The sequence below is a fragment of the Apteryx mantelli genome, chromosome 1 (genome assembly GCF_036417845.1).
Source record: "Apteryx mantelli isolate bAptMan1 chromosome 1, bAptMan1.hap1, whole genome shotgun sequence".
In the NCBI taxonomy this organism is placed as follows: Eukaryota; Metazoa; Chordata; class Aves; order Apterygiformes; family Apterygidae; genus Apteryx; species Apteryx mantelli.
Window position 1 is genome coordinate 211,349,356 of NC_089978.1, and position 25,957 is coordinate 211,375,312.

The 25,957-nt window shown below is 39.3% G+C and overlaps 1 protein-coding gene and 1 long non-coding RNA gene across 4 annotated transcripts in view; one reads left to right on the forward strand and one right to left on the reverse strand.

Annotated features, from left to right (window-relative positions):
- Nucleotides 1-17,736, reverse strand: part of HGF (hepatocyte growth factor) — a 59,830-nt gene extending 42,094 nt beyond the window's left edge. For all 3 annotated transcript variants that reach the window (XM_067316840.1, XM_067316839.1, XM_067316838.1), the window contains exons 1-3: nt 17,603-17,736; nt 5,129-5,294; nt 171-283 (exon numbers count right to left, since the gene is read on the reverse strand). In XM_067316840.1, the coding sequence (XP_067172941.1) occupies nt 171-283; nt 5,129-5,294; nt 17,603-17,678 (355 nt within the window). In that variant the 5' untranslated portion in view covers nt 17,679-17,736. The remainder of the gene's footprint in view (nt 1-170; nt 284-5,128; nt 5,295-17,602) is intronic.
- Nucleotides 1-25,957, forward strand: part of LOC106485613 (uncharacterized) — a 540,848-nt gene that overhangs the window by 427,805 nt on the left and 87,086 nt on the right. The window lies entirely within an intron of this gene.

Sequence of the window (25,957 nt, forward strand, 5' to 3'; positions counted from 1 at the left end):
CAAACTAAATATAGACCAACATTGTGCTCATATGACAGCAAAGATAAAAGATATTTGTAAACAGAATTGTAAGACACAGCCTTTGGAGTGTATCAAACATCCTATTGACTGACCTCAGCTATTTTTCCCTCCATGGCTGGAAAAACAAAATCAGTAAATAAATCAGTTACCCTTCTTTTCATACAGATCAAACGCATGGTCTTGCTTCTTTCTCACACCATTTGTCAAGCTGGTGAAGGATAACCAATGGCATCGTTTTGCAACTCTGTCATAAGCAAAAGCCCTGCAAAGAAAATCTGGATGAGAAAAAAATCTCCGTGTGGTTTATAATAATGACACATGGCTTGCCAAGGAGCATGCAATGACATCAGATTTATTTTTACTGGGAAAGTCACAGAAACAGCCTAAATTAGTATTTAAACCCACAACTGTGCTGGCAAGAACAAAGAAACAAAGAAATTAAATTGATGTGGCCATTACATTAAATACCAGTTTGGTTGTTCACACTAATCTAAGAGTTCCCTTGTCATTAAATATCTCTATTTTAAAAGTGAGATAAATGTGATTGAGACAGCATTTCATCCCCAGTTGAGCTGTTTTCAGGGAAAAATGAAAAAAAAGAAGAAGAAGAAGACTCGAAAGCATCTTCTTTGCTGTGCTGCTTTGCTTTCCTGTGAAATAGTTAAGTATCTCACATTGATGGCTAGAAGAAAATTGAAGCACAAGGAGTCTGTGTCTTGCCTAGAACAACACAGCTATTTGAAAGCAAGACTATTTTTATTTTTACAAATAGTCTAAACTGTGATAGTGTACCTACAGCTTGTCCTTGCTGTGCTTTTGTTTTCTTTTCTCTCTCATTTTTAACTGCTTTCAAGGATGGAGTACAATGTGTGCTGAATCCAGTGACTTTTGTGGGGGGAGAGGGTGGGAGAAAGGTAAACAGAAATCAGAAAAGTAAAAATATTTTCTTTCAGTATTTTAGATGAAATGTATAGACTTTTTTGTCCCAGCAACATTTTGAAAGGATTATCCTTAAATGTAGGTAAAATATTTTAAAGTATTTTAAAAAACGCAGATTTAAATAAAATACATTTATCCACACCAAATGTTTTGCCGGACTGCGAAATCCAGTGGACTAGGGGTGGAGGGGTGGGGAGGGGAGGCAGTTATTCCTGTAAGAAAAAAGGCAAAATAATAAACTACTTAAAATTAATTTTTCACCTAAGTTTTCAGGAGAATCAAATAATACATTACCCACATGAAACTATCACCTTTAGTCTGTCCTTCTCACTGTCAGCCATCAGTCATCCCAAATGTTCTCAGCTGTTTTGTTCTAGCCTATGAAGGCATTTTAACACTGCTTGATAATATTCAAAGAACACACGGGTTTTCTACACTATATCCATATTTTGGCACTGCCATATTACTAGCTAAACAACTCTGCATCTCCAAAACAAAGCTCCTTGGTTTCCATTTAATACTCCTCTAACCACGCAAGTTTTTCTGTGTAAGATCTTGCTGTCTTCAATTAAAAATATTACAAGATCCTATCCAACCTCCCCACTTGTCTCTCTTTCAAACATCCTCTTCATTATCTTTTCCATCACCAAACAGATTTTTCATCCAACTGCTCTCTCTACTCTGTTGACTCCAAATGTTTCCAACCTGCTAACCTTCATCCTTCTGCCTTTGTTCAGCCTTCTGTTCTTCGCTGGCTAGTTCTCAAAATGTGAGCGTATCCAAGTCTCTCCAACTCCAGCTTCACAAAAATATCCTTGACCTTTCCTGTCTTTCCAATTACATTCTCCTTTCCCTTCCTCCTCCTAAAGTGGGAATGCAGAATACACTGTTTACAAACATTTCTTTTAGTTTTTTGCCTTTCAGTTGCCTCTTGGTTTCCTTCCAGTTTGGCTTCAGCCACTTCTCCACATAAAAGTTTCTAACAATCTTTTCTTGGACCCAAATCCAGAGGGTTTTTACACTTCCAAAGTCAACATATTTAAGCAAATTCTTGGACTTTTTTCTACTGATACTGCCGATCACAACATTTTTTGTTGTTGCTATTTGTACTGAGATAGTCGGTAGAGTTTCTGATCTGATACTGGAATCCCATGGTGTATACTGGAATCCCATTCTGCACAAATATAAAGTAAAAGGCATTCCAAAGAGCAAGAAAATAACAGAGAATAAGACAGGCAGAACTTTGTAGGTAAGGAAGTGACATTCTGCAGCAGTCATCTGGATAGCCATTAAAACAGTAATATGTTCTTTTTTGTGGAATTTTTCTCATCCATGAGAAATGTAGGGAAAAGCTCTAAGGATAACTGAGGGAAAACATTGGGAATTATGGACTGTGCTGAAAGGAAGGAATAGGAATAGCTTGGCAGCGAGTTAATAAAGCTGATCAGGAAGGCAGAAAATGATGCACAGGTAGTCACGAAGTCAAAAAGACACAGTAAATTAATCTAAGGGAGATTTTGATGGGGAGATTTTAGGAATAATGTTATGAAGGAGAAACAGGTCTAGATAAGAATCTTGTAACACATATTTGAGATGAACAAGATGTGTGCAAAAGTGATAATAAGGGAAAAGAAGAAAGGCCAGCTCTGAGAAATGGCATATCTTAAAAATAGCAAGGATTAATGATTACAAAATATAATCCACATTCATAACTTATATTCAAGCATGAGGAAAAAAAAAAGATACATAAATCAAATGTTGTCTTACTCCTTTTTTCCAGAAGATAAGGGGTGACTAATCCTGTATAGGTCTCTAATTCCTGAGATCTGCTACTTTGCTACTTTCTGGCAAAGAAAGAGACTGGGCAAGGCTCAACCCTCTTCTTGCTTGGGTGGCTCGTAGGGCACAGACCTAGCTGTTGCTGCTCCCATTGCTACTGTCATAACTGTGTTACAATATATTTCTCTTTTATTTGATAGTAATACTTAAACAAACTGAGTTTGAATCCAGAAAATGAAAGAAAACACCAGTGCTATAATGCAAGTGGTAGAGAAATACTGCATGAGTATGGGGTGTCACAATCAAGCCATGAAAATTTCCATAAATGAAGATAAAATCCAATCACGTATTTCAAGTATTTAAAATGTCATTTTATGTCACTTCTATTCTTATTTTAGCTCGCACCCACAGCAAACACTAAATTAATTGGTTTTAATCTATGGTGGCAAAAAGTTTCACCTTGCAGCAATCATATACTGGTATGAAGTTAAAGACTGGGGATCCAAACAGTAAACGGGAAACATTAGTGATCACTGATTCCTTTAAAAGGGAACACATCAAATATGTGTTTACTGTAGCATCAAAGAACTATACACATTATAAGAGGACTCATTTGGGGCCAAAGGTCAACCACGAGACTGCTCCCAGATACAGAGAATCTCTCCTGTTCTGCTGCATAGTGACAGCTCAGGCAAGAATGAATCCCCTACATTTCTCCTGCTAGCTTTTCCTTTTGAAAAAGCGTAGGGAGAAATCGAAAATTCAGAGTATGAGCAGTCAGACTCGCAATTCTTTTCCGTCTCCAATGCAAAATAGCTACAAGACCTACTGCTGTCTGTGAGTAAGATTCTTCCAAAATCTGTTCTCAGATTCCTTCATGGCTCCTCTATATTTTTTTATTGACTGATTATGGAGGAGGAAGTTTGCCCCTTAATGAACAATTACCGTCTCAATGGAAAAATCCTTCACAAATGAGAAAATAACCCTCCCCCCCAAAAAAAGAGGTTCTAGATTATTATTCAGGTAGAGAGAAATCAACAAACATATTAACCTACTTTTTATTCGCAGAACATACAACATACCAGCCAGAGCAGCTACAACTAGAAGAGGCTTGAAACAATTTTCCTAAGCAGATGTTGGAATTTAGAATTGTCATATGCTTGGCAACATTCAGAATTTTTCTTTTTATCCTGTGAAACCTCATTTAATAATACTCCTCACTGCCGACCATCAGAGCTCAAGGATCTCTTGCTGCATTGAGAACAACCTGATCCCGTCGGCAATGACATCAGTGGAAGTTCTGCCAGTAGGAAGAGGAGTCGGCCCCTACTCAGTTGCCACGTGAAAAATATTAGTGCCTGGAAAATATTTTCTAACAGTAATAAGTAAACTTCACTTATTATTTACACATGTAAATATATAGTCAAGGTACAAAATGATACAAATTAGATCTTGCAACACTGGAGTTAAAGGCTTAAAGAAGGATCAAATTACACTGGAGGATCTTCTGTGCCTAGGAAGAGTTTTGTTATCACATTTGATCTATCTTCCCCTTGTAGTGAGTGGCAAAATTTATGTGTTTCAAGATCAGGCTCACATTTGGCACAGTACTCACCAGTACAGAAGCCATCCATTCTCTCAAAGATCCTTCTGCATTCGTGTCCTTTCATTTTTTGCTAATGGTACAGACTAAGAGAGGCCAGAGGGATAATTCAAGTCTAGTACATGGGAAAAATAATAGTGTTTTTTTCCAAAAAATAGTAGAGAATATGTACTAGGCAGACAAGCAATCAGCTGCATGATGTGTTCGTAAGAGACAGCAGATGCTGCAGAACTGCTATCGTATATTTGCAATGATTGTGTAGCCCAAAAGGTTTGATTCCATTGTATCACATTCGTAGGACTTGGCAGTGAACCTCAGCAGTGCATATATCTGTATTCCATGTGTGAAATTCCCACCGACTTCAGAGGGAGTAATGTGCAAAGCATGAAGACAGAATATGGTCTGAAGTGGTGCTGAAATACTGCAGCTGTGATGTGTAACAATAACCATTTATAAGAGATATAAAAATCTCAGAAATGTTCACTGAATGCTACAGTGTAGCACAAGTCATCCACATCTTAATACGAGTACATTTTTTAGATATATTACGGAAAAGATTACAGACTGGACAAGTTGAGAAGACAGAACAGCTCAGATTAAGGCTTCAGTAAGGACTGACACTCTCTGCACAGGCAGAACAAAATCACAGAAATCAAAAACGCGTGAACTTTAGATTGCCCTCAGTACAGGCTGCCACTGATGTCAATTATAGAGAGACATTTGGTCAGAGAGTATTATATTGGTCATATTGGGAAAAAAATAAAATAGTAGAGACATATAACTTACTTGCAAGTGAATGAAAGGCCTTTGTTTCTGCTGCATCTCTTGGCACATTGCTCCGTGGTATTTAACAGCTTGGTTTTTACTTCCAGTGATTTGTTTACTTTAATGAGCATCATCTCTCCTGTTTTTTTGAAATCATGAAGAGGATTTCTCCTTTTTCCTTTGCCCTCTAAGAAAAAGGTCAACAAGAAAAAGAAAACAAACACTGTATAGAAGAGTACAGACAAGATGGCATTCATGATGAATAGCATTTTTTAAGGAATTGTAGGAACATTGGTACCTAAAGCATAGAGAAATTCACAAAAATAAGGCACAAGCAGAAATACAGGAAGAATTGATTACTTTAGGCGGTGATCCCCATTCTCAAAAACCTGACTCTTCTGAAATACAGCAAAACTCATTTCAAATGGAGAATTTTGTAATACCAGAAATGTGTAAGAAGTAAATTTTTCATTTGTTTTTAATTTTTCAGAACCCCCAACATATGCCTGTTACGGATCAGGGCAAATCTGAGATCTTACAAATATTTCTGCGAAAAAAAATGAAGTGAAAAAGATGAACAAAAGTCTTCTTTAGAAAGGCAAAATGGAGTTAAGATCAGAAAGAAAAGGGTGTTCTGCAATTGAAGCAAGTGCAGTTTCTGTTCTCAAACTGGTATAATCAGACTAAGAAGTGCTGGATGGACAACTTGCCGGGCAACAGTTTGAGAGAAAAGGGTCTATATGTTATAGAGAATCACAGTCAGAATGTGAGAAACTGTTCTTAGCAGAGTAAACTTTTAATCACAACTTGTGAACAGAACTGGAGCCTGGAAGACACAAAAATAATCACTTGTCTCCACTGCGCTCCAGTGAAGACACAGCATGAGTGTTGTGTCCAGTTTAGGTGTGAATGAATTAAAGTCATTAACCCAAAGAAAAGATGATGAGGGGTGACAGAGGCCACAGTATGGCAGTAACAGCATGCACTGTTGCAAAGATTTCTATGAAAAGGAAAGCACGGATCTGATTTCCCTGTCTCTGCCAAACGGGCCAGTATAAACTGCAGCAGGGAAGGCTGGCTAGAGATGGTTGGCTAACGTACAAGAAGGAAACGTCTTTCATTTTTGCAAGAAAACACCACACTTGTTCTACAAGAAAAATCCACAGTTTTCCCACTATGTATATATATTTGTTCACAGAAACCAATGCATGTGCGTGAAAAATGTATTTTCAATAATCTAGCATGAGTTGATTGAAAAAAATTTAGCATAAAGTTCCCATTGGTTCAGTGCAAAATGCTAGGGCCCAATTCATTGTCGCAACGTTTACTGCTGGGTGTCCTGTCGCATGGTCCAGACTGCTCCACAGTCCATGGAGGCACACAGGTACCTCTGGAGAGTGGTTCTCCCTATTCTAAGACAGATGAGTAACAGGGAGGATAAACTGGTCTTTGGAGATGTTTCTATTATTTCACTCAAGGATCCTAGAGGATCTGTTTGGATTAGTCAGCTAACATTTAAGCAGGTAAGGTTAGGGGAATGAATCCCTCTCTAATTTACAAAATAGGGAATAGTCACTATTTTTCATAGCTTCTTTTCATGTAACAGTTTCCACAACTGTCCTTTCATTTTTCTCCACAGGCTCTGCAGCAATGACAGAACATGAATGCTCAGCATCAATTTATTGAATTCTGTCAGAGTTCTGCAAATATATGAATTCTCAACCTAGTGCTCCGTTATTCCAAATAAATAATTCCTCATGCAAGTTCAAAGTGCACTTAAGTTAATAAATTTTTGTTTGGTGCACTCTGTGCAGAAGTTCAGAATAGCTCCATGAATTGCAAGGCAGCAATAGAGGAGGTTCCCACAGCTGTGAATGAGTTCCTGACAATTGCACATATTGTAAAGTCAAAGAAGCCTTAAGGGCATTCCCTTTGCAGAACTTCCATCCCTATCATTACATGAGTTCACTTTTTCAATGGATTTGGCTAAATCACACCTCTCAGTGGTGAGTTATCCCTAGAACACCTAAAAATACATGCAAGACATTTATATTAGATTTCATCAAGCTTCAGCTATTAAAAAAATCACAGGAATAGAATATCTCTGCTGCAGTGCACCTATAAAAAGATCTTTACCCTATCCTTTTCTCCTCCTTTTCAAACTGCTGAGGGTGAACATGCTGCTCCTCTACGCTCAACAGTTCATAATTTTAATTCAAACTACAGACATTTTCAGAAAAAGAACTTTATGAATTTCCCTCCAAATCTGTTATTATTATATGAAGAAGCTTTTGATTAAAAGATGAAGCGTTAGTAGGTTTGGTGCGGTGTTAGGGAGACATATAATCAATTTTAGGGTTTTCCAGCCTAGCATTGTGCATTGCTAAGTGCATATGCAGCTAAATTGAATCATAATGTTTAGGAAATGTTATGAGGAAATTATTGCTTTAAGTATTAGCAACATATCATTGAAAGCCATTGTGTCTACACTGAAGATACTTTTTTTAAAAAATTTTTTGCTGTACCTATGGTAGAGCCAAAGTGCTGCAATAGATATTGCATCTGCTATTTAAGACAACCACAAAAAAGAAAGCCTTCCATAAAGCTTTTGTAAGATAATAGATTAAGACATTTACCACAAGATTTCTTTGTTATTTCTATGCTGTCTCAGCCAAGATTTTTATGTCAAATGGAGGTAAGAATCTTTACAGAAATATCAAAGTATTTTCTTTCAGTTCCTGATGATAACATTTCCCCTCCACTGATAAGTATCATTATCTTAATTCCTTATGATAACAGCCTCTTAAACTCTCATCAGCTATCAGGCAAGAATATGATAAAAAGAAAATCAAGAAATTTTTTTAAGCATGGGTCACAGTTGTGCTCTTTTTTTTTTTTTTTTTTTCTGAGCAGTTGTCTAAAGAGGATTATGGGTTTGATCTTGCATTTAGCAATTCATAGCAGCCTGATTTATTTTAGCTTTCAAACAATACCATTCTATGACTTTGCCTGTAATCCAAAAGGCAAAGGGACAAATACATCCTTAGTGCAACTCTTAGAATCATCAGAATAATGCAACACATTAATTTTATAACTCCAATAACAAAAAAGATATAAAAATAACTGAGCTTTTATTTTTTTAATTCAAATTAAGTGCTTTTATTATTAGACCCTTAAATAAAAGAATGCCCTAGAAATGCTCTATATTAAAGACTATCATGCAGCACGCTGTAACTAATACTGCTAATTTGTGATTGCCATTCATTCTAGTTTCCTAAACTTTGATCAGCCAAGACTTTTGGTTATTTTGTGGGTTATATCTTCTGATTTTTCATGTATTTAGCAATCAATCATGTTACTAAGGAAATCTGACTTTCAGTTTACTATTGAAAATAATGGCAGCCGATTCAAATAAATATAAAATAATCCAGTCAAATATGAAGCAACGTTTTTTCAACAGGAACAACCCCTAACTACATATACTCTTTATCTTCCCCCAGGGTGGGGAAGATTTCCCTTAGCAGCTTTTCTTGGAGCAGTTCCAGTCTATGGCAAATACTCACAATGCCACAGATGAGGAAAGTTATTGTTCTGCAGCCTTATAGTGCGAAACTCACTTGGAGGTTGAGGTGCCTGTATTCTAGATGCTACTTAATTGAAATTTTAACTACTTTATACAAAGTAGAACAGGTCTAACAGCAACAACTGAGTAATGGACCCTATGATATTCAGTATCATGGAGATTAAGACGCTTTCCTGACTAACAAAAGAAATGTGTTTGAATCTCTTGTATCAGTAAAGGAATTTGTACTTTGATTTCTCCCACTCTTCAGGTATTTTCTTACCACTGGGCTGCTGGGAAGATGGCAGCAATATCATTTCCTTTTTCTCTTCTGGTCCTGTGTCCCACACCAAAAAGGGCTTTGAGGTGCCCTGCTACCACATCACTCACAACTGAAACTATTTGAATATATTTTATACCGCAACTCAAAACTATATTCAGACTGTTATTACATTTGTGGTGTGGTTATTACAGCTTGCTGAAAAACTCATACTTAGTAGAAAACAATAGGTCCAATACCAAGCTACATGGGAGTCAAGAAATTCAGTATAAATACAGTTTTAGGCCATTTAGGGCTCAAATACCTAAGTAAGTCAAGTTTTGGATTCTCAGGTCTATTAAAACCACAGAAAGGGTTTGTTTTTTCATTACCCCTTCTGTAGTGAAAAAACAAATATATCCAAAATGATACCATTGTGGTGGTAACCAAAATAACATACAGGACATTAACAAGCCTAAATATTACCTTTGCCCATAATAATGAGAATAAAACACTGCTTGTATTTTCCATAGCAAAATTTAACAATGAAGGTTTCTCACATTAGCTACTCGCTGGTAACCCCTTTCTCCTTCCTCCACTCATCTAGCTTTTTCTAATCTTGATGTATCTTTAGACTTAGGAGTTGTAATCTCACAAAGCACAACTGGAGCATACTGACTATCTCCCCCAGACTAATCTCCATACTTTTACTGACTTGTCATAGGCTCTGCAAGGCTTTTATTAAAGAGGGTTGTGATGCATTCAGCACATCAGCTTACAAGGTTTCCACGCTTCACTCTAGTCTATGCAATAGTTAGTCCTTTATTAAAGAAATACAGCATGAGGCCTTGTGAGATGTCTCATTCCTTTCTTTCTAATTTTGCATCCCTCTTTATTATACAGCACAAGCACATAAAAATATAGCACCAGATTTTCCAGATCAGGAGATAAATAAATATAAACACAAAAATTTTATGTTTAAGTCAAGATCTTTAAAGAAATCTTGTTATTTTGGTACTGGGCCTATTTCCTGATTTTGTTTGCTTACATTTACAAAGCTGGATTACAGATAATCTTTTAGAACTTTGATAGTTTCCTAAATTTTTATTTGTTTTGTTGCACTATCCTTTCAACCATCCAGGGTAAAGAAAGACTTTTTTTTACTGTGATAGCTACTTATGTCAGTTGGATATGGGTTTTTTAATTATCAGTTTGGAAAAAAAATATGAACAGTCACATACCAGCACCAGCACTGTGCATTATGTGTTTCTTGGATAATGTCAGAGCTAAACTAAATCTTTGAGGAAAAAACAAAAGAAAAAGAAAAAACTTAAATTCCTTAGACTAGAAGATACTGTCAGATAACTGCAGGAATCATTTTCAGTTCTTCCAAGTAATGCTACTACATCCAAAATCAAGTGGTATTGGGGAAAAAAATGAAAAGCAGGAAATTCTCCATGCACTGTGTGTAGAAAGCCAGAGACTCTGAGGAATTAAAATACATTCCTGTGAAGAAAAATGGTTATATGAAACAATAAAAATATTTTAGAAATTTTCAATCATATAAAAATGTAAGAGACATAGTCCCTTTCCTGAATACCAGTTGCCATTTTAGACTTCTGTTTAATATTTTGCACTATGTTTGCAATGAAATGAAGTCACCTGACCTTGAGCAATTAACAGATGGGCTAATTAAAAATTGAATTATTTGTGTTATAACTGATAGACAGGTCAGAAGGTCAAAATGAGATTAGATATTCACTTAATTTTGCAAAGAACAATCACCACTGCAAGCCAAAGTAAACTGAATTTCCCAAATGAGCTGGAAAAAAAAAAAGAAACAGTAGAGTTGAATTTTCTCTGATTTAAAGCTTACTGAAAAAAAAAAAAAGATTAGAAATCTACCATCATATGAAAAATCTTCAGGGAAAAAACAATTAAATACATCTGAAATAAATGCACGAAAATGCAGTTTAACACAGTAAAACAGCAGACATTTTATCAGGAAACACTCTACTCAACCAAAATTCCAAGGTAATACCTAAGGAAACATGTTCCTAAGTTTCACCCGAAGGGAAAAAAACAAACAAACAATTATTTGTTAGATCTCAATAAAATGTGCAAAGCAAAAATCTGCAAAAACATGGATTATCACTATGTTGTAAAACATATTTCAAAAGAGATATGGAAGCTGAACGCTTGTCTCAGTGTAAATAGTGACAATTTAAAGTTAAAATAATAAATAGATTATTCTTAATTATATGCACAGAATAAATGCCTTTGGCAAAGCTTGTGTAAGAAGAAAAGTCACCGAGTAGAGTTTGAAATAAAGCAAAAGTCCTGTGCATACTTGTGCTGAAGTATGTAAATCACTCTAAATGCAGTAAGGTGTCTAATTTGTCTATAAAACATGGTTCAAGGGACACTCTTAATTAAACTCAATACTGCATCTCCAGGACAATACTTTCCAAAGGATATAAAACAGCAAGGCTAAATTGTATTTTAGTACAGGCCCCAGTACGACACTGTAAATACACTGGCCTCATTAAGAAAAAAACAAACTTGACCAGATGGCAAAAGTACATGTTACTAAATGGTTTCAGACACCAGATGCTTAAGTTAACAGTATGGTCACAGTAATGGAAGAAAAAATGTTAAAGATAAGTGTTGATACAAAAGTCGTTATTAAGGTTATCAAAGTATTGCTGTCTATGAGAATAGTTGGGAAGGCATTTTTAAGCAAATACATTCAGGACATTTTTCTCTTCTAAAATAAGTGCTAGCAGCAGTCACTTTGGTAAAGGAAAATCAAGGCTCAGTATCTTTAACTTACTTCCATTTACTTTAAGTAACTTCTCCTTATGCCTGTTCCAGTATCAGAAACACCCAGATTCCTGGATATCTAGTCAGATTGCAGAAAGGTGAACACCCTTTCCAAATGACTTCTCATTTGGTAGAAGAGAAGAAGAGAAGAAGAGAAGAGAAAGAGAAAGAGAAAGAGAAAGAGAAAGAGAAGAGAAGAGAAGAGGAAAAGAAAAAAGAAAAGAAAAGAAAAGAAAAGAGAAAGAAAAGAAAAGAGAAAAGAAAAGAAAAGAAAAGAAAAGAAAAGAAAAGAAAAGAAAAGACAAGACCAACATAATAAGAAACTGCAACAATTCTGAAATGTGCCCAAGAAAAGAACTTTTTAGATTGAATAGACTTAGATGCCAGATTAAGTTTAATGCAGTTATTTATACAGGATAATAATTTGGCGTGAAAGAAGTTTATCAACCATACCCTTAAAAACTGCAGTCAGCCGTATAGATGGAAAGTCATGAAAATAAAACCAGCTGTACAAAGATGAATCTCTAGCTTGTCACAATCAAATAGCTTCCCAGAAAGATATCTGGAGGATTATGTGATTATTTTAATTTCTGGAAATTATTTTCTTGACCAAAGAGTCATCATGTAAAAATCTACAATTTTTAGAAAATTGTGTGAAATATATATATTGTGGTTTCTTCCTTATTTTTACAATGGTTTTCAGCCCAGTTGTTGAGCAGATGCAGGAAATGCAAAAAGATGTTTCTCTTTTGTTTTACGTTGTGTATTACCACACACTCACACACACGCATGCCCCTCATTAGCAACTGCAAAGATTGCCATTTTTCTTGGGACCCAACTTAACATTTTTGCTAAACCCTTTCTTTGTAGCCCTCTCCTGTACTCAGTGTGAAAGCTCAAGAAACTAAAGATAACGCTAACAACTGATAATATGTTCTAAAATTGGACAGTAGATGCAAAAGGACAGCTCTTCTTCATCCAAGAAAAGGTTATCTGCTCAGCAGGATGCTGGGACCTGTCGGCAGAAACAAATGTTCTGCAGTTTGTACGCTGCCTTGCTGCGTCTAACCTCTGACTAAATTATTGAGAGGATCTTCCCTTGTAAGGTTTGCACCCTTATGTGTTGTGCATTAGAAGTGAATCCCCACTATTTCACACTGCATTCTGCAGTCTGTGCACACGTGGTGCCTCCTCCAACACAAACAGGGCTTTGCGTGCTCCTTCTGCCGTGGGCTCTCAGCTGCTTGGAGCGAGGGAGAGAGCGCGGCCAGGCAGGGCCAGGACACGGGCAGAGCAGAGAGGGGCAGACTGCAGAGGGCAGCAAACTAGAGCAGCGATAGCCTTGCTGCTCGCTGTATGTACCAATAAATATAGTGGTGCTGGCAGAGGGAAGGAGTCACAGGTAGAGAGGGGAGACAGAGGGAGCAGCCAGTCCCCAGCTGGGTGCTCAGAGCTGAGGAGCAAAGCATGACTTGGCTCATCAAACAGAGCATGGTTAGAGGCCCCCAAGCCAATTAACAGCTAGATTTTTGCCTTCGCAGGTGACAAATCTGGATCAGGCTCCTCATTTTGTCTCTCCATACATTTCTCCATACGTTGGTAGGTACCAGGAACAGCTCTACTACCCCCTGCCACAAACTGCCATAAGAAGATGGAGTAAGGTAAGGATGTCTTTACCCATTCCCAATGCTTCATAGCTGACCTACTTCCATGTTGCAAAGTACAGACTTTGCTCCCATTTGGAGGATGACAATCCTACCACTAACTTTTGTGGTTCCCCAGCAAGCAAGGAGGTCGATCCTCTCTCACCCTCGCGCTACTTCATAGCCTCTGCCTGTCGATCCCCCACCTCGTGACTAATAGGGAAAATGTGAAACTCCTTGACTCTTTCCAAATGAGCAATTACAAAATGTGGAGGGCAACCCTCCCCTCTCCATCGAAAGCTTTTACCAGTCAAAGGGCCTGGTTATCCTGCTCAGATCTACCCTTGCACTCCTTGATAAGGTCTGGAATGCTTAAGTAGCAAACTGTGCTGTTCAGCGTGGAGATCCAAGGGGAGATATTATGCTCTCCGAGGGAGAATGTGTGTTTCCCGTCCAACTCAGGCCTCAGCTGAAGTATTACAATAATGACAGATGAGCTCTTCCAATAAGAGGCTTTCCTTTCTTTGACTTCGGTGCACAATTTTCCAGAGTTTTATGCAACATTTTAATCTCATGTCTTTCAACTCTGTGTTCTCCCGCTATGTTGCTTATGAAAATGGCATTAATAGAAACAGAAAATCTGTTAAGAAGGGTAAGTGCTATATTACATACGAGAGCAAAACAAGCAGCCCTTGGCACTGTACTCCAAAAGGATTCCATTAAACAGAAGGAATACAGTCTTCCAACTGGCAGAGTATCATTTTGCATTGTTGACGGTATATAGTATAATGATCATCTACAGCTGGGATGGGGAAGTATAAATCACATCAAACTTTTAAAATATACGTAGCTATGCAGACCACAGGAATACACAACATTCATGCATCGATTATGGCTATGGGATTTTCTTTTTTTTTAAGCAATTGTTATTTATAGGAATACAACTCCCACATCTTCATTAGCAACTGCTTCAGATCATCTGAACTACAGAAAGTGCTAAGAAATTTGACTAAAGAAACACACTTGGCTGACAGTCTTTTCACGCAAAAACATATCTTAAATATAAACAAATCTTTCACATTCATTCTCTTACAATATATCAATTTACTTTTTGTTTTCATAAAAAAGTCAGCCTTAGTCTTGCTAGATTAACATTATTAAAGAGATACTCTCTAAGAATACTCAATACTAAGAATATCTGAACAAGGAAGAAAACTCCCTGATAAAATTACTAGCTACAGATAATTTCTTGATGCAAGTGATAGAGACTTACAGGATATTGATAATGACTAGGCAAGTAGCCTGTAGGAACCTTGCACATTTATCTCTTTCAGGAATCATCATCTTATCTTTTGTATATTAAAAAAAATCATATACTGATAGTGTGGACAGCTTGCTGACATGAAAATTTCTTGTTGTTTCTTCACCCTCATTTTTCTTTACCTGTTAATATAACCCAACATGTATTAGTCAGCAAACTCTGCAACACAGGACATTGTCTTCATACAGCACTGAGGACATGGGAATCCAAACCTAAAAGATCCATTCACAGAAGAAATAATACTTATTGTTAGGTACATTTAACATCAGCTTTGACAGAACAGCAAAAAGGTATTGGCATGCATTAGCAAATTACTTTTTTTTCTATTTTTGAATTCTGCATTCATCACTTAGCTTGTTTTTTCATATATAAAAATAATAAAAATATACACATATCTTTTGGAAATGTGCAAACTTTCTTAAAAGCACCCCAGTAAAAAAAACTCAAAATTGTGTATAAAGGATACCATATATGTTTCAAAAGCAATCAATATATTTTCAGAAATGGATGGCATGACTTCCTTTTGCCTGCATTGTACAAATCCAGACACTTTTGTGGAAGATTATATATTTTTAAAAAGCAAGGTAAACACAATGGCGAGTGCGTGGTAAGAATCATCTTGACCATAAGGCAGATAGGACTGATTAATATTAAGGCGGATAAGGGAGGAAATTTTAAAAAGGGAGTGTTGCCATGAACCTGTCACTGTGAAAGTTGGCCATAAAACAAGAGTTCTAATCTGTGAGAAAATCTGAAGAAATCTGATTTTCCTTCAACATCATGATGAGCCATCCTGATGAACCACCTCAATAGCCCATGGTAGCTCAATAGCCCATCGGTAGACCCTCAGTCTACTGATCCTGAGGGTAGTGAGGCTGTGTCTCAATTTGTCCTGCTGAAATATTAGATAGATTAAATATTCATTAAGCTTGCGAAACTACAGACCAGTGCTAAGAGCCTACAGCCAGGGAGAACAAGGATTTTCTTTCATTCAAGATAAGAGTCCTGACTACCAAGAGAGCAAGCATGACCTAGCTTCTCATGAAGCAGGCTCTAGACCAGTTTCTTCCTCTTTGGCCCACTGAATGTCTAAACAGTTGTACAAAGCTCCAACAGGCTAAAAAAGTTTTGGGAGCTTGTTCTACTTTTTTTTAACTAGCACATCAGCTGATGAGTCTCCATCCCAGGTGAGGGTTTCCCGATAGCTGGTACCCCAGGCTGCTGTAAACGCCTCTTGATGGAAATTTCTCTTTCATTGGATTTGGGGGAACCATGCCAAAGAAAGTTTCTGTTTAAAAGGAATTAATTCTGTGAAAAGTTTTGATGGGTCAGCACTTTCCACTAAAAAAAAACATTTCCTCAGAAAATTCCTAGCCAGCTCTAGTCATCACTTTTCAAAGAGGTCACATGTCCATAGAATGGAAATTGCAATGTACATGGAAAAGGAGTTCAGAAAAGAATATCAGCATAGAAAAGAAAAAAGTTCAGAAAATAATATTAGATCTGCATCACCTGCCAAGAATGCCCCACAAAACTAAATTCATGAGAGCAGACTGAACACAGAGGTTCTTGTGAGATGTTCAGCATCTTACAAAAGCACACACTTACTGTAGAAGAAAAATGACAAGTTTTACTACCCATGATGCTGCTGTCAGTCTTTTTTTTTTTTTTGACTTGCCTGCTCAGATCACAAAATATTCCAATCTGAAATCATGTTTTAAAATATTGATGTTCTAACTAGAAAGTGTAGCTGTTTCTTTGAAACCATCGACCTCGGTTGCCACACACAGCGCTGGAGGCTTCAGACGTTGTCCCAAGGCGCCAGGCACCGTCCCTCTGTCCCTCCTGGCACATCCTTTCCCTCAATTGTGGCTGTCTTGTTTCTGTCTGTGCAAAGGTCTGACCCTAACAATGTTGGCAGAAGGAAGGAAGGAAAAGTTTGTAGAAACCTTTGCAAACTTTTTTTTCCTCAAACATCTCCCCTGAGGGCCAATAGAAATACAGAGCTAGCTCTTCAGATATCCAGTCCAAGGGGGACACTTCAGGAAAGAAATTCAGCTAAAGAGCTTCCAGCAGTTGATTACTTATTGTCTGTTCCTTCCCCCCCGGATTTCATCAGGAGCCTCTAAAGAAATTACAGTTATTTCAGTCTGGAAATAGTATGTTCATGCTGCTAAACTTAAGAACATTCCCTTTCAGCGACATACTATTATGTGTTTTGGGTATTCCTTGTCATCTTATGCAATTTAACATTTATTCTGCCGCTTGGAAATGAGGGACAGATGTTTCCTCATGCCCTGATAAAGGCTGGGAGCACCTCTGGGCAACGCCGAAATTGCCCTCTCCCGCTCCCAGCTTCTCCAGGGCTCCCCGGGCCGAGAGACCCCCGGGCGCCACGTCGGGCGGGGGGAGGCGGAGGGCAGCGGTGGCACCTCAGCGACCCGCAGAAGATGCCTTCGCCGGGCCGCAAGGCCGTGGCCGCAGGAACTTCGCCGTGCGCGCGGCGCGGGTTGGCACCGACCCGCACCAAACGCCAGCGGGGCTGCGTGCAGCGCCAGCGGGCTGCACCGAGCCCGGCCGTTCCCCGCCGGCGGGCAGAGGCTTCCCCGGCGCTCCGAGCAGCGGCGGCGGGGCTGCGCGAGCTCCCGCTCCGGGCGCCGCGTGCGCGCAGCCGCCACCGCCGCCGCCGCCGCCGCGCGCAGGTAGCGCCGCCCGGAGCGGGGCAGGTTTCCCACCTGCCCCGTCCCGCTTGCGGAGGGGCTTGGCGTGCGGTGCCCCTGCCCGGCCACCCGCGGCCCCCAGCGCGAGAGGGGGAGAGACGGAACGATGCAGCTGCGAGGTGAGGGGGGAGGCGGGGGGTCACTAGCAAAGTGACAGAAAAACTAACCTGCCAAAGGGATGGTGACGGGAAGAAGCAGCAGCTGATGGAGCAGCAAGGCTGGCAGGAGTTTGCTGGCCCACATGGTGCCGCTGGCCCCCCCGGCGGCTGGCAGGGAGGAGAAGCGGAGATGGCTCCTTGGAAGGACCCCGCGCCCAGGCGGTCACTAGAGGAGGCAGAGCGAGCCGCGCTGCTTTTTATTGCGATGATCTAAGTTTGTTGTGTGATTAACTGGAAAGATCTGGGTCCCAACTCCCTCTTACGGTAAGAAACTGTTTAACAACATCCCCTCTCTGCCTCCTCTCCCCCTCCCCTCCCCAGCGCGGAGCAGAAGCTGCCTCCTCTCCCGCCCTGCAGCAGCCAGCCAGCCGGGGAGGGGGCTCCCGCTGCCGCATCCCTCCCCGCCGCCTCCCTCCCGGCCCCGGGCCGCTGCCCCGCCGGGCCCCGCCGCCCGGATCGCCCTGCTCCGGCTGCCCCCGGATTGTCCTGCTCCGGCTGCCCCGAATCGCCCTGCTCCGGCTGCCCCGAATCGCCCTGCTCCGGCTGCCCCCGGATTGTCCTGCTCCGGCCGCCCCGAATCGCCCTGCTCCGGCTGCCCCACATCGCCCTGCTCCGGCTGCCCCACATCGCCCTGCTCCGGCTGCCCCGGATTGTCCTGCTCCGGCCGCCCTGAATCACCCTGCTCCGGCTGCCCCGAATCACCCTGCTCCGGCCGCCCCGGATCGCCCTGCTCTGGCCGCCCCCACCCCACAGACCCCTCTGCAGCCAGGACCAGCAGTCCTGGGCTCCCCTCGCTGCTCTCCACCTGCTCCAGTTCCCCACTCAGGAAACTCATCTTTCCTCCGACCCCAAAGAACTTCCCCCGTTACCTGCCCCGCACCCTGCCCTGCACATCGCCCCCCCCCCCCGGCCAGCAGCCTGGCCTTTCCATCACACTTCCTGGCCATCTGACAAGTGCCACTTCCCTAAAATTGTGGCAACTCTGGGGAATCTAAAGGTCAAGTATCAGCTGGCCCGGCGTCGTTCAGCGGAGACATGCTTCAGGCCAAAGCAACGCCCGCTCTTCCTTCTGTCACGGGCAAAGCAGTTATGGTTCTTCTATTGCACTTCATTTTAACTTCATGGGAAAAACCAGCATCGGTGTTGGTTTAAAGTCAGAAGAACGGCCTTCGCGGCATGCGAGTGTTCAAAAATAATCACTTTGGTAAAAGTTCTGTCTTAATTTTAAATTATTCCTTTGTTCCAGGCACCCACCTGCTGTCTATAGCATGAGTGTGTGACAACACATGCAGCAGGAAACCATACTTCCCTCCATTTTCCACAAATAAACCAGAGACCTGCACATGGCCCCATGCCACGTATGTCAAAAAATGGCTCTCCTTTCCCAGCCCAGTCTCCTTTGCCCATACTTACTATCCATGCTGCTGATAAACACCTTTGAATAAAATAGTTTTTCTTAAAAATGGGATTCTTCCAAGCCACAAATGTTCACTGAAACTTTTTATTCATTTTTTCCTATATTCCCCAAATATATCTTTATTTTTTCCCTTCTCCCAATTTATGCCAGTGACAAAACGTAAAATTCCCATTTGGGAATTACTGTCTTGGTGAGTGAAAGAAAAGAAAAGGGACAGAAAGGAGTTGAGAGAGACTGTGAACAAAATATTTTGAACACTTGGCATTTGGGGGAAAAAGACATTTAAATGGAAAAAAATACCTTTCTGAAATCTGCAGAATGAAAATTATTTCTACATTTTTGTTGTTCTTGTTCTTCTCTCAAGAATAAAATTCAATTTACTGGAGTTCCTTAGAGATGAACAATCTGAGAACAGAGAAAATGTATCACTGACCAATGACCTTGTGTGACATCCTTGCCCACTGCAACCAATAGATTTCTCGATCTCTTTTTCTAGATTTCATGGACTTCTCACTTAGTCTTTCTCTGTTTTTTTCTCTCTAAGACAGACATACATATAAGTAACAAGCAACAAAAGTAATCATAACACTATGCTGAGCCCAAAATAGCCACATTCTGTTTAACCAGATGCATTTGACTTGGTGACCATGCATGTGACAAGTGACCTTTTCTTTTTTTGTATAAAGCACAAAATCATGCACCATCAAAGTCGTCTTCTTTTTTCTTTTTTTTTTCTTTTTTTTTTCTTGCCGCTGACTTCCCTGAGAGGAGTATTTGGACTGTGGTCAGATTTCTCTTGAATTTTAGGAGGATTTCTACTGTGTCTCATGAGGAATAGGATGTTCCTTAATGGAGGAAATATTTTGCTGTATGGATTCCTGCTATTAACACTGTGTATTATTCCTGTATATTATTCATGAGGTACTTGCAGTTCTGCCTGAGCGCTCAAGTTACGGACATAAACTTCTTTGGCTGCATATAATATGCAGGGCAGGTGCAATTCCAGAGTCCTGGTTCTCCACTTGTCCATTTTGGGGGACCTGCAGGAGGACACTTCCACCTCTTACGTGTGCCCTACTAAGTATTTCCCCGCAGTGAAAACTAGGGCACAGGGAGTGGGGAATGAGGGACAGAGGGAGATTAGAAAGGGAAAAGGGGCTTTTCAGATCCTATACTCCTATGCAGGCAAGGCAAAGCTTTGCATCTGGATCCGGGAACTGACAATGCCCTTTGCTCCCACATCATATACAGGGAAATGTAGTATGATCCTTTTTTCTCTGTCTTCCTGCCCCATGTATTTTACAACTGAAGCATGATATTTTACTTCAGTTCAATTTTTACCTTGAAATGAAATTCAATATGAAGAAAGGCTGGAAAATTTGCATTTCATGCCTGTGTTGTCTAAAAGAATTCCGTATCAAGTTTCGGTCTGCAAACAGAGAAACTAAAAAAAGAGCTAAATAAGATAACCACAAGTTGTAGGGTTTATACAAGAATATTCTGTTATTGTTTTTGATCTTTTGAGGCATGCTTTCAGACCTATAAATCTCTTTCTCTTTTTCTCTTTTTGGGGCTTAAGGTTCAGGGGTTTTGTTTTTTGTTTTTTGTGGGGGTTTTTTGGTTTCGTTTGGTTTGGCTTCTGGTTTTTTTGGCAGCTTTGCAAACTCGCCCTCATAACCTGGCTTTCAAATCAATGTAGAGCTGCATTAAGAAAGTACCATAACATTCCTGTAGACAATATCTGAGAAGAAAAGAGTTACTGCACACTTTACCAAAGATGTATTGGCCCTGGACTGCCTACATGAGTAAAAGTTTGAAAAGCTTTATTTTGGTTGGAAAAGTAAGCAGACATGACCAAATACACAGAAACTGCTATTTTTGTATTCCCTTTTCTGACCATAACCACACTTAGATATGTTTTTCAGATGTAACTTGCAATTCAGAAATGCTAGATATTCGTAGTTTTGGCAGCAGTCTTCACACACACACACACACACACACACACACACACACACACACACACACTAATAGTAATAGTAAGTCACAGTTAGCTTTAAAGGAAACTTTTCTAAATGGACCAACATCTGTCATATGAATCACCTATGGTGTTCAAAATCAACCATTCAAACTCCCGGTTTACTCAGTATATGCATCACTCCTTCTGTTACGGTCTTACTGGACATTAAGCCCAATAAAATAAGCAAGACCATGTAGTAATTATTATTCAACACTGAGCTGACTGATAAAAAAGTCTCAAGTTGCCCAAGAAGTAAAGGTTAAACCAAGCAATCTTACTTCACATTTCAAGCAGGATCTATTTTTATTGCCTTTTGTATAAACTGAGCTTGAGACTAGGAAGCGGAAAGACTGGATTGGGAGACGCAGCACTGTATCTGAATCTCCTTTCAGCTGTAAGGCTGGGCTCTAAGGAGACCAAAGACAGTGTTAGTTACTTAGGCCCACGTTCAGGAAGGCTCAGTTTAAGCAGAGCAATGAGTACAGGTTACAACACGCTACGAGTCTCGATGCCTCTGCAGGCCCCTCGGTCGAAGCCATGGCCAGAGCCGTGGCACCTTTCCAGCCTGTCCCCCCGGCTGCTCCACGTAGACACAGAGGCAGATGGGGGGAGGTGGAAAGGAAGAGAGAAGAAGAGGATAAAGAGATCCTAGGGCAGGGACTGATGTGTCTGGTTGAACGCAGAAGCTCAAAAGTTCCCCAGAGTCCGTCATTTTAGATTCAGCCAAAAAGATTTTACATGTCATCATACTAAATGTTGCAGTGAGCTGCTGGTCCCGGAGGGTGGATTCACCACACCAGCCAAGTGTTTACTCTCCCACACAGTGGCCTGGGAGAGTTTGGCATCTCAGATGGGGATTTTCAGGGATTAGCCTGCAGGGAAACGCAAGGACAAAGACGAGTCACACCTCCCTCAGATGGAGGCACCAACCTACAGTTCTGAGATAGTCCCCTCTGCAAAGCTGGCATTCACAGATAAAACCCCATGTCGATTTAATTGCCTAAGGTGCTCAGCTTAAAAAAAAACAAAAAAAACCCTTCCTATTCCTTCAGCCTGTCTCATAACTTATAAATAAAGATGAGTCAGGGGCTATTATCTGGACTTGTGAGCTATTATCTGGATTTGCAGGCCCAAAGCATGATATGGCTTGACTTGAACCCGTAGAGCTTGACTTTCTTCTACCCCAAAACAGGCTTTTGCAAAGCAGCTTTGCACCTTGCCTAAGCACTGTCTGTCACAAACAATGCAAAATCATATGAAATGTTAAACAAAATGGATAATCACTTTATACACTGATTCATGCTCCTGGGGAATGACAAGTATGGGTTCGAAGTTGCTGAGGTTAAAAAGGGACATGAATTCAAGTGATAAGGTTGTACTCAGTTCTACCCTCAATTCACCGTTCTCCCTGCACCCAGACTTGCGGATCTGCGCTCTAAACACTGCTCAGATAATCCAAGGTTCATCCCTGCAGTCATTCACTTACATTAATCCTTTATGGTTTTCCTGTGTAAGACATGTTGTAACTGCTTTTTAAAGATGCATTATATGCTAAATAAGAACAGATAAATAAAAAAACAATTCTTAAGTTCTAGTGTAAAAGCTATTTTAGCCATCTATGGCACGGTACCCCACAGCAGCTGATGATAACACAGTCTCTCAAGATTCCTTTGGAAAAGACTATTTCCAATGTTTTTTGGGGAAAAAAAATAGAAATGCAAGGATCTATATACACCATGTTGCTGTTAGTAGGAAATACCCCACCAAATTGCTAGTCTTTTCAACTCCTAAATCATTTATTTACAGGGAATCAAATCCTTCAAAGTCACATGCAAAAATGCTTATTTTCGTAAAAATTCCCATTAACGTTAATGTGAAGTTATTTGGAATGTACCACATTGTGGCTATATGTTTTAGACACAGATCCTTCCGCTCTAGAAAGCCAAAAAAACACTCATACTATTCAGCAAAACTGCTCCTTGTGCATGCTCACAGTTTACATATATTGACTGAGGACTTTAAACTTTTTGTTTAAATTTGCTTGTTTCCACTTCTATTATTCTCTGCAATGCCAAGACAGTCTTGAAAGAATAAACCTTATTGACAGCATTGTTAAATAAATTCTTATATACTTTGCTTGTATTACTGAGGGCCTAATTTGATCTGCAAAAAATCTTTACAATAGATTATTTTGTGCAAGAATGTAAGACTAAATGAACCTCTCTTTGACCCTTATCTACAAAAATTGAGTTGTGGTAATGGCCATTAGAAAAACAAACAGAAGCTGAATACATTTCATATGAAGCAATAGCCCCAGAAGCCCTTAATTTACATGCCATAGTTACTGAGTTACTTCTCTGCGGATAGTTGCTCTCTATACTATTTAACTATTCAAATATGTACATATTTGTGCTTCTCCATAAGCACTTAATTTTTAACAAATGGAAACGTGCTTTGTCATGCTTATTAGAAGACAAATTCTCTATGATACTGTAGTCTGAAAATCAAGTGTTCGGCCATATTCATCTGTGATTATCACTCTGTCTTCAGACCTGCCTTTTTCAAACTGCTTTGTTTTATTTTATTTTATTTTATTTTATTTTATTTTATTTTATTTTATTTTATTCAGAAAGCCTTCATTCCTTTGAATAGTTATGAATTATGAAATTTATGAAGCTAAGTTATAATCTAGGGAAAACTATTTTTATGCATTTATTTTTAAGTGTGTCTCTAGTCTTTCTTGTCATTGGGAAAGCTTGACAATAGGAACCCAAAATATTCAACCTCTAAGAAAATATCCACTGATTTTAAAATCTCCTGCATTTTAAGCCAGTTTCATGATTTCAGTACTTGAGCCAAGGTTTGTAAATATGTGATCTTGACAGTGCAGTAAGTCTTACCCTGAAACTTTGACAGATCATTTAGACCTTTTTTAAAGTTATTAAAACAAAGAGAATACTTAAATAAAAACCACACACAATATACCTTCACAAATTAATTTTCTTTTAACTGGCTGAACAATAAAATCGAGATAAATTTTTCAGATTTCTCAGGTGTTTTTACTTATTAAATCCCAAACTCAAAAAAATAAATTGGATTTCATAGAGCATTTTTTGATTTTCAGTGATGATTCTTATTTCAAAAATTTTGAAGAATTCCAGTCAAACCATCATTTTTAATTATATATTGAAATATGTTACTTATAAAAAAAAAATTGTTCTTCCCCAAAAGGATTTCCAGGAATTTTGACAGAAACAATGCAGGAATATTAATGTGAATCCATATATTGTTTTGTTCGGCTTAAACATGTACTCTTACTTGGAAACAAAAGTTTAAAACAGGTTCTCCCTAACATGCACACAGGAGCTGAAATAGCTGGCAGATAGCAAAGGGTCCTTGTCTTCCAATATGATACTTCCATAAAGGAAATATCCTTGAGAGATATGCTGAGAAGACCCTACCAAAAACTGTACTGAGGTTTAAAAAATGAGGCATTGCAATAAAAATTACTATTAATATCTCCCAGACTGATAGACAATTTTAACTGTATTTCCACTACTTTTAGAGAAACAAAGAATAAAATTAAGCTGGACTTTGACTGTGAATTGTACATGATGGAATGACTTGAGCAATTTGAAAACCCAGAGACGAAAGTGTCAGGCCTCTGAATTCCAGAGACTGAAGACTTCCAGAACTTGCTTGTCACGAGTAAATTCTCTAGGATTTCATATCAAAGAGGAGAATTTCTACCCAGGGTGCTGCTAAAGACTTTAGAAAGAAACCTAAATGGGGATTCACCGGTTTCCTTGCAGTCTCTCAGACACAAGGGCATATTAATAGCAGCTCAGAGAAAACACAAACAACAAAAAAGAGCTCACAGTTGATGGCCATAAAGCACTGATCTCTCCTGATTTAAGGTTAGTAACCCCAGAGACAGAAGGCTTGCCAAGCCATCAGAAAAGATGTTATCAGAGAAGGGATCACAGCTTGAATTCTTTTCAAGAACAAGCTGTTGGGTACTTTATTTGAAGCAAAGAGTCCTTGTTTGGGATATGAGCTTTGTAATGCAGCTACTGGAAAATAGTCAAGTAGGGAAAAGAGACATGTGGCTGCAGAATCAGGACAGGAACTCTCAGAGGAAGACTAGAGCAAACTGTTAGATTTCTTAGCTGTTTCCATTTTTTTTAATACTAAAGAGAAACCTTTTTCAACACAGGTTTTTTTCCCTTAAAGATCTGACTGCAGGTACTGACATGATAGTACAGAAATGACACTGAGAACAATGTAATTCCTCCATGCTTGCTGTGCCATTAAACCATATTCACTCGCTTTTTTTATGCTATTTTTAGTATTCCGTATCTCAACACTATGGTATCTATATTTACTAAATATTTGATCCCCAATTTGCATCAACATTAATTATTGCTAAGCTTTTTTTGTTTGTTTGTTTGTTTCCTCTTCTCCTTACAGGTGAAATTTGAGCATGGATGTTTAGGCTCACAGCACATCAGCCAGAAGTGATAACTGACAGAGCATACCCTTGCTTTGGCATCTTTTTTTCCTGCTGTGGATTTTGTTACCAACTTATGCAACACAAATGCGACTGAAGCAGAATTTAGATGACTATCATCTGAAGTCACAATCCTAAAAATGTCTGCTTCTTCAGTGACGAGAAGAAATTTTTCCATGTGCATCAGCTTTGCTCTGCTTTCCCAGAGTTTTGAGCCCTTTTTCATGTCCAAAATGAAACTTGTTAGTTAAAGTTCTTGAATTTGAAACATTACTGCCAAGCAAGCCAGCACAATGGTCTGTTGCAATAGTTTTGATCAATGTTAAAGTGAAAGATAAATAAATCTACCTATGACTCGGTTATGACAACATCTAAGAACCTGACCTGATTCTTATATAAAATTATCTTAATAAATTCAGA